At 34.8% G+C, this 19,249-nt stretch overlaps 1 protein-coding gene across 1 annotated transcript; it reads right to left on the bottom strand.

Moving 5' to 3' along the window:
- Positions 1-2,250: 2,250 nt before the first annotated feature.
- LOC306858321 (splicing factor 45-like) lies at positions 2,251-17,236 on the bottom strand. Its single transcript, XM_079398778.1, has 13 exons — positions 16,981-17,236; positions 16,507-16,654; positions 16,164-16,280; positions 14,957-15,123; positions 14,174-14,286; positions 13,128-13,178; positions 12,870-12,996; positions 11,190-11,341; positions 10,948-10,995; positions 8,916-8,992; positions 8,406-8,504; positions 8,233-8,305; positions 2,251-4,766 (listed from the first exon to the last, which is right to left on the bottom strand). Exons 2-13 carry the CDS (start codon positions 16,627-16,629, stop codon positions 4,663-4,665), a joined length of 1,251 nt encoding a protein of 416 aa, XP_079254904.1. The 5' UTR covers positions 16,630-16,654; positions 16,981-17,236; the 3' UTR covers positions 2,251-4,662.
- Between the last annotated feature and the right edge of the window lie 2,013 nt (positions 17,237-19,249).

Genomic DNA, 19,249 nt, shown 5'->3' with positions numbered 1-19,249 from the left:
GTGACTTTTCTGAATTTAACGTGTTTATTTTTCCCTTTTCGTTTTGTTTCGTTCTTAATAGAAGTTTAGTATAAGATTGAAACGTGCACGAGAAACAAATGACTGCAGTGCATTTAATGTTTTTTGTCTCTTTAAGCCTTTGTTGGTTTTGAGGTGCTGGTGACTCTCAGATCTGCACGTACTGGATGAAAACCGGGCGTGCCTACTCTACCAACCTCGCATCATCTGTCCACAAAATATTACACTCACCATTAAATGGAAAGTTACTTCTCTAATTGCGAGTCATGTGAGAACAGCTTTGTTTTTCCCAAGCTTCATGATTCCAGGTATCACTTTCCCACTCTTTCATGTCTTTGTTCCCGCACAACAATGAAGCTGTTTCCCATCGCATCGGCAAAACCAGTATATATTCTGTGCTTGAGGGAAAGCTGTCATACAGCACTTATACTGCTCTTTTGTTAGTTTGATTGTTTCTATTGTCCTCATTTCGCGTTGGATAAAATGGTCTGCTAAATGATTAAATGTAAATATAAATGTTATCCAGCTAGAAGTTAAAAAAGCTTAGTATTAAACTACAACATGCAAGACTTAACTTTGTATTATGGAGAATATTTAGCCTATTCGAAATTTTCATATTAAAAAATGTCTACTTTTCCATACGAATAATGTGATTGGATTGGGTGTGGAATATATATATACATTTTTTTCCTTAAAAAATATAAAATAAAATTGAAATAGCCTACTTTATCCAATTCAACAGGCTATAACTGACCACTAAAGGCCCAATTTTTATCTGGTGATTTGGAGGTGGGCTATTATAACTTAGCAGTTACATAAAAATAAATCACATAGCAAAGCTCTAAAAAAAAAAAACGCCCTGGACATCTTAGCACCTGCATAACAATGCTCTAACAAACAACCTAAACACCTTTGCAACTGCATAGCATATTTATCACAATGTTGCAAATTCATATGACTTTCTTACATTTTTGTATAGGCTTAATCTGCTCTCGCTCCACGAGTGCTAGGTTTAGGGATGCATTTTCACTTTTTTTTAATACAAATCATACATTTCCATGTGAATCACATAATTCAAATTTGTGCTTTCTCATGCGGTTGGATTGAACAAGCATTCCCAACACCTTAATTTAAAGTTTAATTTGAAAACTGAGAAAATGTAGAAACTCTCAACCCGGTTTCAGGACAGAAATCTTGAGTTATTTAGGAAAAAAAGTCTAATTATCGTTAATGGGCACACACTCGTAGTCCGTTCCATGCAGGAGATTATACTGGAATTTGGGTTACTGACTGGCATACGTAACGTCAATGGCTTTTCAGTGAAGTGAACTGCTAGATCTGTTATTTAACTTGCAAAACATGCTTCATGTGAAAGATGTGGGAATGTGGATTGCTTCATGCATGTGAACAAGAACAAACAAACACCTACAATAAGAAATGAGTCTCTAAAGTACAAACAGTACACAGGGTTGTTGTGCTACACACTTTTACCGTAAAGTGTTGACTGACTCGCTATTGGTAAACATAAATAAGCCAAGTGATCCTGAAGCTGATTTACTCTGCACAGGGATAATATGTCAAAACCAGGAATAGATCAGAGAGGACAGGAAATACACACACAGTGAAGAGCACACGCAATCGCACACTTTTCAATGTTCTGAGCTAGTGAGTAATGGAGCTTTTATTAATGGAAGGAATCAGTTTCTTACTGAACGTTTGAGATTATGTTTTAGAGAAAGTGTACACTGTTACCTAGTACATAGAAAGAATGTATATGCCAGTTTGGTGCATATTAATATAAGCAGTATACTTCAGGTGTGTTTTTATGGAACTACTCAGCCATTACTGTATCGGTCGTTAAAACAGAGTCATGGGCCATAAATTAATTTCACAAGTTAAATCATTGATGAACACTGTCCAGACTAGTGTCCTGATGTCCTGTTTACTGTAAATTAAACTGGTAACCCAACCCCTCTACTCTCACACCACATGCACAAGCACAGTCAGTGCAATTCAAAAACAAACAGCAACTAATCAACACCTCCCTAACATAGGAAACGGACTTGTGTCTGGTGACACTTGTATAAAGACGAGACTCAAGACTTAAAGGGATAGTTCACAACAATTTACTCACCCTTGTGTTGTGCCAAACTTTTATGACTTTATTTCATCTGTGAAAAGCAAATGGGGTCCTAAACCAAACCAAAAACTCAAAACAAAACAGACATTTTTCAAAATATTTTATTTTGTTTCCAATAGAAGAAAGAAATGCATAAAAATTTGGAACAACATGTGGGTGAACTTATCCCTTAAATTACTTAAAAAACATTCAAAAGTGGGCAAGCATAAAAATAAACCACCAAATCTAAAATAGTAAGCCAAAAAACTGCATAAACCCCCACAACTGTAAAAATCTCTTTCCACCTCCAATTATTTCCCTGCACACTAGGACGAGTTGAGAAATCGTGATATTCAGAACACAGAAATCATGTAGCGTATGATGGGCACAGACGCTTTTATCGTCAGACTATGAATCTGTTCAGTCCGGGGATATCACACGTTTGATATTTTGAGTTGATTTTGGAACACATGGTTTCAATTTTGAAGCAACAATGCACACATTTCTATGCGAGTTCGTTGTGTTCAGAATGATTTAAAAGTCTGGTAGCGTGCGATCCTCAGTCGTTTAGTGTAATGTCCAGTTTATTTTCTGTAAGCATTTACAATGTCTGCAAGTAAATGATGCCTAGTGTTTTAAAGTCTGTTCAGAGTAGTATAGTGGTTTTCCAGCCTTAAGGTTAAGGAAAAGAAAAGAAAAACAAATCATTATAAAAATGTTAATGGAGGGTTACATTTAAAAAACTTAATATACTTGAATTTTCCAAGTCTACAAATGACACTTATACAGTTACACTTTATTTTAAGGTGTCCTTGTTACAGTGTAATTATACATTTAAGTACTGAGTAATATACATGTCTATGGTTAGGGTTTGGCTTAGGGTTACTTACTTGCATGTAATTATGTATAATTAACTGTTATTATAATTGTAAGTACATATAACAAGGACACCTTAAAATGAAAATGAAGCTTATTTTAATGCTTGAATTTAAATCATTTTAAGTCATCCTAAAATTCGCTGTTTGTAGAAGTTTGCTGAGGCCCCCTAGTGGCCCCTGATTGAGAACCACTGCTCTACATTTTACTATACAACTCAAATCCATAGGATTTTTCCAACACAATTTAACGACACTTGGTAACTATTTTGTTGCTAATTCATACAAACTCATTTGTAGGATTTCAAACAATCTGCTCTCACCCTGATGAGGGGTAGGTTTAGTGGTGAAGCTTCTAACGTTTTCATATAAATCTGATATTTTCATATTAAAAAAACTGTACAAATGGCACAATTTTGGTAAGCTCTAGTAATATTAAGAAAAATCACAAATGTACTAAACCCAACAAAGCCATCACCTCAAGCTGCCATAAATAGATTTGGCACTTTTACACTGTGTACCAGCTCAATACCCAGCGCTGACCTTGTGACCCGAACAGCTCAACCCCTTTCTGCCATATTTCAGATGCTCTGTTCATATAACAGTCATTTGATGAGGATCTGTTCTGTTTAAATGAATCCTCATGGAGTTCAGTCTATTCTTTACTTTATTCCCCAGCACCTTCGTCTTGCGCAAGTACGTTTTCACACCAAACCAGAACATCGCATCACCACTGACCCAATCTAACACATATCTTCACATGTTTTGCATGCACATAAACCATCATACACCTAACATGCATAGGTAACTAGTAAAACACAAAATATTATTTAGGCGATGCATTCATAGGCGTATATGCTTCTATGAAAACGTACATGTAATGAAGTCACCTTTTATTGAGTAACACCCAATTTCTGCCCAGGTCAAGACACACATTATGAAAAAGTATAATTCTTTAAGTCTATCAATAGTGTGTGGATCAGAGAGCGAGGGCTCATGGGAGTCTCTGTTATGTCACAACAGAAGAATCTAGGTTTCCTACTTTCTAGAGTCGCACAGGGACTTGTATGTCTGATTATATAAATCATGAACCAGGACTCATTTATTACCATCATCATCATCATCACCCCATTCAACATGAGCGTGTAATTGTTTCTCTCTTTAAAACCATGTAACTACTAGAGAAGATGAGTTTTCCATATTAACAACCCTTTTCTCATTTTTCTAGTTGAGCCAAACAAATAGTCCCAGAGCAAATGGTTAAACCATGTTTTGAAAGCACCACACAAATAATAACTTAACTCTCTGCACTCTAAACGGAGATATGACAAAGTCTGTTACCACTTTTTTCTTTAAAAGAGAACCAACCCTAAAAGTTGTTCTCCCAAAAGCATTTTTTTATTTCTGGGTTCTTCATCACATCTTAATCACAAGGACAAAAGTATATATTTAACTGTGACGTGTGAGAGAGACTAGAAGCAATTTACAAAAGAGCAAATTAAATCTTCATTACAAAACGTATTGTGGAAAGGGGCACACAAGCTAATGTTTTACAAGGGTGTATAAAATTATTCATGCTATTTACAGAAAGACAAATTACTTCCTCCTGGTGTGTATTCTTTCCTGGTTGTGCAGGTCTGGATCTCCCACTCAAACCTGATCTCCCAGGTCTAAAACACGAAACCTATCCAAGTTATAAAAACAGGCCTTCACCACGCGACCTCCAAAGTACCGCCCATTCAGATCCACCACAGCTGAGGAGGACAAAAACAACAGCAAAGTTATGCTTACATTTAAAAATACTAACAGATCAAGTTAAACTGTAAATATACTATTACATTGACTCAAGACACACATAAAAAATATATATGAAATGTTATTTAATTTATAAAATTATATATAAAATACATAAAATGTGTATTTAAAATATAATACTTACTATAGTACATAGTAAAATAATACAATTTCCAATGAAGTTGGAATTATGAGACTATGAGCACAAAATGCACACGGTACAGAGGGACAGAAATGTTTGGACATAAGTTATGGTCTGTGACTGCTGGACCAGAAGTTCAAAGGCTATGAATAAATTGATCATGATGTATAGCTTATGACCAGTTGATGGCACTGTCCTAAAACATTACAGTGTCACTTAGGGCACAGCCTCAAAATAAAATACTTTGTTTCAATATAGAAGTTGTCAGGATATAACCTCATTTCCTATTCTGTCTCTTAGCAGTTAAATTTAAATTTCTTGTGTTACAGGCAAACGATTTTGAAAGTACTGAATATTTGAAGTAGAAAACAGTGTTTTCTTCTGCTTCACGCACGCACACACAACACTATATTACACACACACACACACACACACACATACATACATACATATATATACATATACAAAAGTATTGGAACAGTAAAGACAAAATTTCTCTGTTGGCTGTGGAGTCAAGACATTTACAAATATGATTAAAAGATGAATATGAGACAAAACTACAGAATGTCACATTTTATTATTAGCCGTTTCAACACATACATGTTTTACCAAATAAAAATAACAGCACTTTTAGAGTTCATCCCACTCATTGATGTGAGCATAAGTATTGGGACAGTTGAACATAAGGCAGATATAAAAGATTAAAAGCTATTATTTAGTTGCAGATCCCTTGCGCACAATCACAGCAGTGAGTCTGTGACCCATAGACATCACCAGACTCTTGGTCTCATCCTTTGAAATACTTTTCCCAGCCTTTAATGCAGCCAATTCCAATTGTTGCTTGTTTTGGGGAGTTTCTGCCTTTTCTCTCCTCTTCAGCTGGTGAAATTCATGTTCAATCGGATTTAAATCTGGAGATTGACTTGGGCAATTTACATTTATTCATTTAGCTGACGCTTTTATCCAAAGCGACTAACAATTGCTATATATGTCAGAGGTCGCACGCCTCTGGAGCAACTAGGGGTTAAGTGTCTTGCTCAGGGACACATTGGTGTCTCACAGTGGATTCGAACCCGGGTCTCTCACACCAAAGGCATGTGTCTTATCCACTGCGCCATCACCACCCCCTAAGAAATCTAAGACTTTCCATTTCTTTGCCCTTATAAATTCCTTGACTGAACTGGCAGGGTGTTTCGGGTCATTGTCCTGATGCAATATGAAGCACTTCCCAATGAATCTGGAGGCATTTTCTTGAATATTGGTAGGCAAGATGGTTTTGTACCCTTCCAAATTTTTTCTGCTACTGTCATCATACATCAAGTCATCAGTAAAGTTGAGGGGGCCTGTTCCAGAGACAGCCATGCATGCCCATGCCATGACATCACCTCCACCATGCTTTACAGATGAGGCTATATGCTTGGGATCATTGCATTTCCCTTTTTTTTCTCCACATTTTTGCTTTCCCATCACTTAGATAAAGGTTCATCTGTGCTTTTTTGCAAACTCTAATCTTGCCCTTCTATTGTTGGTGCTGGTCAGAGGTTTGCATCTTGCTGTGTAGCATCTGTAATTCTGTGTCAAAGTCTCCTGAGGACAGTAGATTGTCAGAGCATCACCCCAGCTTTCTGGAAGTTGTTGGTGATTTTACAGACACGTCTTTTAGGGTTCATTTTCACAGCTTTTATGATTTGTCTGTCATCAGCTACTGTTGTTTTCTCAGCCGATCAGGTCGTTGTTGGTTGCTGGTGGTTTCTCCATGAGAAACCCTCTTGATTTCTCCATGCCAAACTCTTGATTTCTCCATGCCCTTTGTTTTTGCTATAGCTCTAATTGACTTCCTCTTTTCTTTTAGCATCCAAAATGCTTGCTTTTCTCTCAAAGTCAGCTCCCTCGTCTTCATCCTGGTTTGTGTGCGTCATCATTGATTGCAGGATTCCGAATACAGAAGTAATGGATATAACTGATACGACACATTCCCTGCTTTTAATATCTGAAGAATTAATGCAACAGGACACAGCTCATCACTTAGAAAGACCTGAGGCAACTCCTCCAATACTTATGCTCACATCAGATAGAGGGATGAAACTCTAAAAGTGCTGAACTTCTTAGCTGGTAAAACATCTATGTGTTGAATCACCCAATAATAAAATGTGACATTCTGTAGTTTTGTCTCATATTCATCTTTTAATCATATTTGTAAATGTCTTGACTCCACAGCCAACAGAGCAATTTTGTCTTTACTGTTCCAATACTTTTGGAGGGCACTGTACATATATATATATATATATATATATATATACCAGTCTCAAGTCGCTGGGGTTTATTTGTAGCAATAGCCAAAGATACATCGTATGGGTCAAATTTATTGATTTTTATTTTATGCCAAAAATCATTAGGATATTAAGTAAAGATCATGTTCCATGAAGATATTTTGTAAATACAGACGGTCTGGTCTGTACGGATCATCTACGATCTGTTGCACCCCTACTCACAATATTGTTTTTACTGTGTTTCGGATCAAATAAATGCAGCAGCCTTGGTGAGAAAAACAGATTCCTTTTAAAAACATTAAAAAAAAATAATTGGCAACTTAAATGGAGTAATTTTAGCTGCAGAATTAATAATAAAAAAAAAAAATTATATATATATATATATATTTAACATTTGTATCTAATACTATGACATTCAGACATTTTAAAGTGTGGCTAAAGTGTTCAAATACTTTTTAGGCCACTGTATCTGTAAATATGAACTTTTCTCCCAAATGGTGCAGTTTAGCTCTGTTGTTATTTAATAAAAAGTGTCTGAGTTTAACTTTATTTTATCCCAAAGGAACTCAAAGTGTGTCATTCTAATTTTCAGTCTTATGTACGCACTGTTCCAGATACAAGATTATGTTAACTCAATTTCAAGTAAATTTGTCTTGTTCTTTTTCAGGAACAATAATTAGGAAAACATTTTTATATATTATTTCACAAAGCAACATAACCCGAACACATGAATCAAGTTATTAATCTAATATGTTGCCCTTGTTGAGGATAAAAATGCTTTGAAGGATGAGTTAATATCCAGCCGGTTAATATTTCGGTCAGTGTTTGAAAGTAAGTGAGGGAAAACTGGTTTGGTCTGCTATCCCTTGAGGAAGTGATGTAACCAGCCAGGTGATGTAACACCTATGGGACAGCCTTCACACAATTACCTGCTTTATTAAGTAAGATCTGGGGCACTTGAAATAAAAACCACCTAAACACACACTCTTTAAGTTTGTCCTTTAAACCACTCACCTTTAATGGCCGATTCGACTCGTTCGAACTCCAGGAAAATGCGGACAGCTTCCTCGTCAGAAACAACGGAGATCTGAAAACACAAGCCAGACACAGGTTTCATGTCAGCGACAGATATTAATGAAATCTGCTGCTTTTAGCGGCATGCGAAACACGCTTAACATAACGCTCACCTCAAAGATGACACACTTGATAACTTTGCCATATTTCTCACACTCTTCTTTAGTCTCAGCTTCCAGGTCTTCATCCACTTCTCCCCTTCCTACCATGTTCTACACACACAGACAGTTTTTATGTGCAGAAGAATTTCAACAAATGGTTTAAACTAAATAGATTATCCTGATTATCAGCTGCTTCTCGTGTAATATCCTATCAAAAGGGGCAGAAATTAACTGGGACTGGGGGCAAAAACAACACTGAAAGTTGCCCTGTAATACATTTCTATGCTTTTTAAACTATTATTTTTAAAGCAAGTGCAATAAATTGAGAACTTAATTGGGAATTCTGATTTAGTGCTAATGTTTCGACCTAAATGGGTGCACATACAACTCTGGGAAGTGGCATCTAATCACACTTGCATTTCCAAAACAGACATTTAAGAAGTTCTATTTAATTTAGAATTTAGTTTCAAAAAGTAGCTAAAATAACTTTTTACAAAGTTTAAATAGTAAAGCACAGCTTACCCGTAGCAACACCACTTTTGTAGGATATTTGAGAATCTCTGTAAGAGGGTTGGTGTCGTTTTTCTTTGAGGCATCCGCTATAAAACGGACAGCACATTTCTATTTAAAATCACAACATACCGCTTCATTTACCAGCACAAACAAATTTTTACCGATGACAACAGTAATAAACAGGTGTAGCAAAATGGTTATTTGTTTAAAAAAAAAAAAGACGAAGACTCAGAGAAAGTCTATTTTGAGAAATTTTCGTAAGCGTTTTTTTCGTTTTATCGTATTCGTCATCCTTTCCTATCAAAATGCTTGTTACAGATGTGAAAATGCAGAAAAACAAACCTGATTGGAATTTTTTTTATGACGGACGAAAGTTTCGGAGGCAGTGTGTAAATGTAATTGACACAACGTGAGGTCTTTTTTGTTTTTTTGTGCGAAAAGTTCAGACAAAAATTTCAGACTCGATGTGCAAAGTGCATTATAGTTATAAATAAATACAATCTTACTGGCCCCAAACCTTTGAACAATACTGTATATGGAGGCAAACATTACTGTTAATGACTATGTATGGTAATTCTGGTGCATAAAAATGAGACTTAAATATGATTCTTCCTTTGTGTTCATGTTGCGAATACATTGTGGGAAACAAGATTATTTTAACCAAATTTTTACTATAGTTAAATAATTGAATTAAATGTCTGGTTGGTCAAAATTACAGTTCTAATGATATGAAAAAAGATAAGCAAATACATAATCCACATATACTAAATATAGTAGTAGTAGTATTTTTATTTAATGCCATGTCAGCATCTTACGCAATTTTCATGGCAAAAACAACTGAAAAAATACAAGTATAACAAATACAATAAAAACCAGCAAACAAACAAAAGTTATATTACACAAGATTTTTTACATTAACATATGATAAAAATTCCTTTTTCTGGTAAAATTATAAAAGTTTTCTACATACATTAACAGCCCGATAAAATATGTTTGACAGAAAGGGGATTCTTGCAAAACATGCACTGAGTAAGGTCTTCACCTTTAAGCAAAAATGCATGAATCAGTCTTGTATGACCTATGCAAACTCTGGTTTGTAATTTGACACGATCAAATCTAGTTTCAAAAGAGATTAAAAATCTATTTGAAAATATCAGCTGTATTTCATGTAATTTATTATTTGTATATGCATTCCACTCTTCTTGCCACTTATTTAATATATTAAGATTAATAATAGCTCTGATGTCTAAGGGAGGAATTTGACATTTGTTTACTTGCTGATTAAAAGTTTCCTTCGCAGCTGCATCAGCTCGCTCATTTCCTGAAAGCCCAACATGGACTAAATATAGTAAAAAGCCAGAAATATATAAAGATAACATGTTAACTAGGGCTGCAAAATGAGTAATCACGATTAACCGCATTCAAAATAAGTTTATTTTTACATACTATATGTGTATGAGCTGTGTATATAAATACACACACACACACACACACACACACACACACACACACACATATATATATATATATATATATATATATATATATATATATATATATATATATATATATATATATATATATATATATATATATATATAACAAATATTTGTAATGAATATTATATTATATATATATTTATATTATTTAAATATATGTAATATATAAAAATGATTTTTTTTCTTAAAAGTATACATGCATGTTTATTTATATATATACATACTATGTGTGTGTACTGTGTATATTATGTAAACAAACTTTTATTTTGAATGCAATTAATTGCGATAAATCGTTTTGCAGCCCTAATTTTAACCATATAACGCAACCTGAAAGGACATCTCGTAATAACATTTTTGTAATATCTGTTTGCCCATGTTAGGGATGTTACGGTTGCCATTGTTTGCATAACAGGCATAATGGGCACAAATATGTGTAGTTTCTGCTTTCTAATGACTAATAGGTCACATGTGGGTGATCAAGATGGAAAAAAAATATTATAATTAAACGACTGATATGGGAAACAGGAAATAAATAGTCAAACCTGAATTAGAGCCATGTGGATCAGCCACATTCTGACTGGATCCTGATGCTGAAACATACACACACATTCAAATGGGTTGTGCAACATGGTTGTGTAAATGACAAAAAATGGGGTTGAAAAACATGAAACAAAAAAAATAACAACAAATCAAGAAGATGTTTAATTTGGACCTGTGATATGTGGGTTTGTACATATTTGCTGTGTGCTTGCAAGTGTGTGTGTGTGTGTGTATATGAACTCACTCTTTTCCGTTGAGTCTCCAATAATAATCTTGCCCCCTCGTTTGCTGGTTTTCTCCACTGAGAGCGCAGTGCTCAACCCCTGCTCGTGTTTTCCCAGGCCCTGCCCATCTCGGAATCCATACTTCTGCATGATTTTATGAGCCACAGTACCACTGAACAACACACAGACAATCATTGGACATTGCTAAATTAATGACATGTAATACACTTCATATATAAATACACATGTAGTGTCCAATAGGGCTGTGACGATTTGTCGTGCCGCACCGCATCCAGCGTAGACAGCATCGCTGATTATAATGTATTGCGTTCTGGTATTTTGTCGTGTCGTGCTGCGCAACGCCTCTCGCATCCGATGTAGACACGGTGGTAATGAAATGCCATGGATAAAATAAATAAAATCAATTTACAGCTAAATGGTATATGCTATAAATACCGAACTCTATTGCAACTCTTACTATTATTGCACTTGTATACAAAACTTTGTATGTATAGTGAGTGTGAGACGTCACGCGCATTACCGCCGGTGGCAATGAACCAACGCGGTGACACAGTTGTTATGGCAACCGCCACAGCCCTAGTGTACAACTGATCAAACTCAAATGCAATGCTTCAAACTCCAAGTTATATTTCAAATCAGTTCTTTAAATATAAATTCATTTTCATGTTAATTCATTGTTTAAATCTTCATTTATGTTAAATGTTATAAGATTTATATAAGTTTAGTTAAATCAAACTGTTTTGGTTAAATTTAAAACTTTTAGTTTTAAAAAATGTTTGGTTGGATCTAAATTATTTAAAATAAATTATTAAAAAAATCTACATTTACTGTTTAAGCATACGTCTTTATTTATATTAAAAAAATATTGTATTAAATGATGATTTTCTGGTTAAACCTAAACCCTTTAGTTAAATTTAAAACATTTGGCTAAATTTACAACCAATTCTCACTATAATTAGTTGCTTATTAGCATGCATATTACTAGCATATTGGCTGTTTATTACTTCTAAAGCACATATTAATGCCTTACTCTGCAAGACCATATTTTAAATCCCTTAATCCTACCCCATTCCTAAACTTAACAACTACCTTACTAACTATTAATAAACAGCAAATTAGGGCTTCAGGCAAAAGTCGTCGTTAATAGTTAGAAATGTTCCCCAAACAAAAGTGTGACCCAAAATTCTTCTAAAATTATTTGGAAATCTAAATTCCTTGTTTAAACGTAAAACTTTATTTATACTAAATATTATTAGATGTAATTTTTGTTTAATTGTTTGTTTGTTTTTGTTAAATCAAAATTCAACTCTTTAAAATAAATTGTTTTGGAATCTAAATTAACTGTACAAAAAATATAAACGTTCTGGTCTAAATGTTTTAGCTAAATAAATAAATACTAGTTCAATCTAAACTTTCTTACATTTTTTGGTTAAATCTAAAAGGTTTGTGGTTACATTCAAGTGCACAGTGAGATTCACTCACTTTATGAAATTTAAAACCTTAACAATAATCAAATAAATATCAATGAATCTAAATTGATTTGTTAAAAACTAAACTAAAACGATCTGAATTTACACATCACCCAATTAACACTATTCAGCTAATAACAACATTCTGTATCTATAAACAATAATGACTATTTATGAGTGTAGGTTTATGGTTTGGAATAGCCCTCTTACCCCATGTTGGCCAGGAATGAATTAGTTGGTCCCGGGGGAGATCGTGGTCTATCAGAGTCATCAAAAATGGGTGGTGGGATTGCTGCTTTCGACCTCTGCCGACCCTCTTCATCATATGAATGTGTTACTGTCATGACAACAAACACACAGTTTTAAGTTATTTACTCACATATCCCAATTTGTAAAGCTGCAGAGACTAAATCAGCCTTGGGAACACAGAAAATGAAAGATTTTTAAAAGACAGTGGGATTTACTTACAGTCTCGCTCCATTAGTGATGTCGGAGGGGCGATGGCAGCTCCACCCACACCTGTGTGCCATACAAACAATATCTCACAACAACACTGATGCTCATATCAATTGCCCTACTTAGACCTGGTATTAACATCTAGGATTCAGTCACAAGTGTTATTATTATACAGTGGATATAAAAAGACTACACATCCCTGTTAAAATGCCAAAGTTTAGCTGTTCTAGTTGGCTTTTCCTGACATTTTCTTAGTTGCATCTAACAGCTAAAGCCATGGTCCGCAAAGAGCTTCCAAAGCATCAGAGGGATCTCATTGTTAAAAGGTATCAGTCAGGAGAAGTGCACAAAAGAATTTGCAAGGCATTAGATATACCATGGAACACAGTGAAGACAGTCATCATCAAGTGGAGAAAATATGGCGCAACAGTGATATTACCAAGCACTGGATGTCCCTCCAAAATTGATGAGAAGAAAACTGGTCAGGTGGGCTGCCAAAAGGCCTACAGCTACATTAAAGGAGCTGCAAGAATTTATGGCAAGTACTGGCTGTGTAGTACATGTGACAACAATCTCCCATATTCTTCATATGTCTGGTCTATGGGGTAGGGTGGCAAGAAAAACATCCAAGCCCAGCTAAATTTGGCAAAAACACATTATAAGTCTCCCAAAAGCATGTGGGAAAATGTGTTATGGTCTGATGAAACTATTTGGTCATAATTCCAAAACGCCAGTCAATACTGGCACAAAACCTTCAGGCTTCTGCTAGAAAGATGAAGATGAACTTCATCATTCAGCACGACAACAACCCAAAGCATACATCCAAATCAACAAAAGAAATGGCTTCACCAGAACAAGATTACAGTTATAGTTTACATTAAAGGTGGAAAATCTTCTGAAATTATTTATCTTGGTGTCGTTTTTTACATCACAGAAACCTGGCATTTTAACAAAGGTGTGTAGACTTTTTATATTCACTGTATACTGGCAAAATATAGGGAAATGAAATCGAAAGACAGAAATGAGAAGAAAAAAATAATAATTCAAAGGGGACTCACTCCTCTTCCTCTTTTCTCTCTCATACTCCTCCTCCTCATCTGATTCGCCTTCTGTTGGGAAACGTGAAAATCCGCTTGGCGCTCCACTTCCTTCGTGTCTCTCTTTACGTTTCCTAACACACAGTTTAACAAAACAAGACTAATCTATGCAGATCACTTCCTGTCATAAGTTTGGAATAATTAAGATAATTTTACATTTTTGAAATAAGTGAAACTGCTAATTTGTTTTTTTTTTTCAGGATTCTTTGATGAATAGAAAGCTCAAAAGATAACAGTAACATCATTTCACAATATTACTGTTTTACCAGAATTTGTTCCAACAAATACAGCCTTGGTGAACATAAGAGACTTCTTTCAAAAACATAAAAAAACCTATACATTAATGTGTCTGTTTTGGACACATTAATGCATGCATAAATTCAAATTGTGTGTAAAGTAAAAGTACTGTCTAAATTTATTCATTTTTGAAAACATTTGTGAATCTTTGTGCAATAAACAGTGAATGAGTGAACAAGTGAGGTATTTTGGACTCAGCAAAGCATGGTGTGTAAAATACAAATTAGTAGAGGCAAACTTTTACGCATAGTAGACATTATGCAAAATTAATAATTGTCATGGTTGTATTATTTACTGTCGTTAAACAAAATATTCTGATATCTTATATATTTACCAGAGTAGTCTCTAAGATATTGGCATCAGTCATCAAAAAAATCCATATTGGTCAATCCATTAACAGATAACAAATATTGACAACATTTCCAGAACAAATTCATGGATGCGTACTTCTCTCTCTCCTCAATTTCTTTCTGTCGTTCCTGTTCTCTCTGTCTTTGTCGTTCTTCTCTGTGTCTCTTCACCACTTTCTCATAGTCGTTGGGAAACATGGGGTCATACTCATCAGCCAAAGGAATCAGCACATCTCCAGATGAAAACCCAACTGATGTCGAGTCCTATCATAGCCACACACAGTCAAAGAAAATACATGAACCAGCAGTTTAATGAACCACTTAGTGTGAAATCCTCATCAACTTTTATTGTAATATATTGCTGGGTGCAGGGTTTGGGGGTTTTACAGGCCAAACATTGTGATGCCAGCATTTTAAGAGCATAATAAACTTTGTGCTAAGAGATGCCAGTAGGGCTGCAGTATATCTAAATAAATTAATCAAAATTGTGCAGCCCTTGATGCCAATAACCAGCCAGTAATATACACACATATGATCATATTACCCCAATTTTACAATCTCTGCACTGGCTACCTATTCAGTTCCGTATCATTTACAAAATATTATTACTTGCCTATAAGGGCCTAAATGGTTTAGCTCCTGCGTACCTAACTCGTCTTCTACCACGCTACAATCCAACCCGCTCCCTAAGGTCGCAAAACTCTTTGGTAGTACCTAGGATAGCAAAGTCCACTAAAGGAGGTAGAGCTTTTTCACATTTGGCTCCCAAACTCTGGAATAGCCTTCCTGATAACGTTCGGTGTTCAGATACACTTTCTCTGTTTAAATCTAGATTAAAGACACATGTCTTTAGCCAAGCATTCACATAATGCATCTTATAATCTTGTACTGCAGTTATATCTGATCAAATGTACATTATTATCATTATTCTTTAGCTTGGGTTGAACAAATCATTTTTGCTTAGATGGAACAGAAGCTACGCTAATTATGTCTCTATTTATTTCTCTGTTTCTGATTAACATCCCGTAGTAACTAGGAATTACAGAAGCTTCAGTCTGGATCCAACCCTTAAATGATCCGAGATGACTGAACACCTGAGAAAAGATGATGCCAACCCCTCAGAGAACCTCAGAGGATGCCAAAGCTCAGACAACATACAGAATTACCTAATTTTGCCATAAGTTAAATATATTAAGGTTCTGCAATATATAAATATATTGTGGAAACTTAATTTCCTGTAGAGCTGCTTTGAAACGATTTGTATGGTAAAAAGTGCTGTACAAATAAACTTGAACACTGTTTACCTTCATTCCTGCTGCAATGTGTGGAGGTGTATCAGAGATCTGTCTGTCATCTACAGCACTTCCTCTCTTCAGATCAATAACCGGAGCGAGAACATTGGACTGTCTCATCTTCTGAGTCTACAAAAGATGTCAGATTCACTTATTGGTTCACCGTTTGATTTGACATGTCACAAGAATTCATTTCCACAACTTTTCCAGTCATTGTGATTACTGGATAATTATAATATATATATATATATATATCACTCATTCAGATCAATTTCTCTCAACACAGATAGTTATGCTCTTAAGTTATAAATATAAAGATCTGTTGTAATTTCCTGTGGATTGTACATTGACCCACCTTTGCTTGTGTCAACGCAGCTTTCTTCACTTTCAGCTGAGACTGAAGCAGTTTGAAGTTTTTAGACCACCCTTCTGTTTTAGTGTCGCTTGTTGCGACCCCCAAATCATCATATAAAGACATTTTACCTCCTTCTCAACCACAAACCCTGAAATCCACACACGTGAAACATACATGCATATGATTAAACACACGTTTAAACATTCAAAACATCGGTGTGTTATGTAACAAAAGCTAGCGTATTCACAAAATAAGTAAATTAGGCGTGTTTACAGTCTAAATGAACCTGCAGCTATAAAAATAATAAAAGATTGTTTTTACAGTAAAGAATTAACGTTAAGTTACATATTTAGCATTCACTTTCCATGCGGCTTGCAACGATCATTGTACCCTATAAATCGACTAAATGGCTATTGTCTTACCTTAAATCACTAATCCACTTTAACTGGCAAATATATAAAGTTAGATACACACCTTTAACGAAAATGAATCCTCTACTCGTTTTGCACTGTCGGTTAGCATAACATGCTAAGAGTGTGATGTCGCGGACTGATGACATCTGTGGCCAAACGCCCTATCGCGTCACGACGTCACGAAGTTTTAATCTCACTTTTCAATTTCTTTTTTTTTATTAATTGTGTTTGATTTTATTATTTAATGTATTCTGCAAAGCCTTCCATCGCAGTGAACAGAAAAAAAAAATCACAAACTTTGGCATGATGTCTGCGGTGACGTGGCGGTTTGCACAGCAACCGTAATTAAACAACCTGCAACATGTAAGTAAACAGGCTAATTTTGGTAACATTTTAGTATAGGGACCAGTTCTCACTATTGACTAGTTGCTTATTAGCATGCCTATTATTAACATATTGTCTGTTTATTAGCTAAATTTATTATCTGTACTTTAGGACTGGACGATAATTCGATAACGATAATTATCGCGATATAATTTTCCTCGATAAAACGATATGAAGAGTTCGATAAATGTTCGATATAATGTTTATGAATTCAGCGATGAACACAAACGACTCTGTGGTAGTTTAAAACAGAAACATTGTGTGCAACAAGACAGAAGGCTTTTCAGTCTACACATCGCCATCATTTACCATGGATTTACTATAGTAACACTCACTGCACCATGGTATTGTGGCAGAAATGTGGGATATTCACACTGAATTTTATTACAGGAGTAATGGTGTATAATTATAGTGTATCTATGTGTGATTAAACTATAGCAAGGGTGCATTTATATTGAATGTTTTTAGACTACTGTTTTTCATACAAATAGGCTACCTAAAAACCATACAGTTATATTTTTACCATGGTATTGAGGTGCTATAATTGTGTTTATCATGATTTAAATGTATGCTACTATGGGAGACCAATGCTTAAAAAAAAACACTTGCTACAATTTTTACTGATGTTACTGATTTTGATAATGAACAAAACTTTACCTCTGCATCCTAACTCAAGCTACTATCAAATGTGCATTTCTAAGAGACAAAAAAAAGTGATTTTATTATTATTATTATTAATATTATCAGGCAACCCAAACCTGTTTCTTGATTTGAAACACTATCACTCATTAGAACATGCAAAAATTAAGAAATACATTTTAGATATTTATTTTGTTAAGGAAAATTAATGGTCTGGTTTCTACAACTTTCACTTTGGAGCAAAAATCTGGCTTTAAACTTGAAAAAATAAAGATTTTACATTTATCATGATAATTATCGATATCGACTGATATGAAAAAAATTATTGCGATATTTTTTTTGGCCATATCGCCCAGCCCTACTGTACTTATAAACAACATATTCTGCATGACCATATTCTACATTCCTAATCATACCCAATACCTAAACTACCTTACTAACTATTAATAACCAACACATTTGGAGTTTACTGAGGCAGAAGTTATAGTTAATGGCAGAGGTGTAGAGTATTGGAGTAAATGTAACTAATTACTGTACTTAAGTATCTTTTTGGATACTTTTTAGTTGTACTGGGTATCAAAGATATTAACAACTTTTACTCTCTACTTCACCACATTTTTGAATGAGTATCTGTGCTCTTTACTCCACTACATTTGAAATGACTGTTGCAGTTACACATTACATTTTGCATGGTACCTAGCTTTTCTGCAGAAGTTTATTTCTGCTACAAAAGATGTGATATTGCCAACTACAGGGCACTGAAAGTACTATATCTTGTGCATTTTGCCCAGGTTTTGCCCTTACCCAAACTTGTCAGTAAGGCTACTTTACATGAATGCGTGCGCCTTAGCAAGTAGTTGTGAACCAAAGGTGTTTTAGATATTAGGACATGACTGCAGTTGGAAATGAGGCTGAAACCAGCATGTGCAAGAAGACTTTGAATTTTTAATTGTATTTTTTTATTTTAATTGCTCTGTTGGCTGTGGAGTCAAGACATTTGCAAATATGATTAAAAGATGAATATGAGACAAAACTACAGAATGTCTCATTTTATTATTAGCCGTTTCAACACATACATGTTTTACTCAAAAAAGAAGAGCACTTTTAGAGTTCATCCCACTCATTGATGTGAGCATAAGTATTGGGACAGTTGAACATAAGGCAGATATAAAAGATTAAAAGCTATTATTTAGTTGCAGATCCCTTGCACACAATCACAGCAGTGAGTCTGTGACCCATAGACATCACCAGACTCTTGGTCTCATCCTTTGAAATACTTTTCCCAGCCTTTAATGTAGCCAATTCCA

Source organism: Barbus barbus (genome assembly GCF_936440315.1).
Source record: "Barbus barbus genome assembly, chromosome: 39".
NCBI lineage: Eukaryota > Metazoa > Chordata > Actinopteri > Cypriniformes > Cyprinidae > Barbus > Barbus barbus.
The sequence above is the reverse complement of the archived record's forward strand: the minus strand, read 5'-3'. Positions and strand labels throughout refer to the sequence as shown.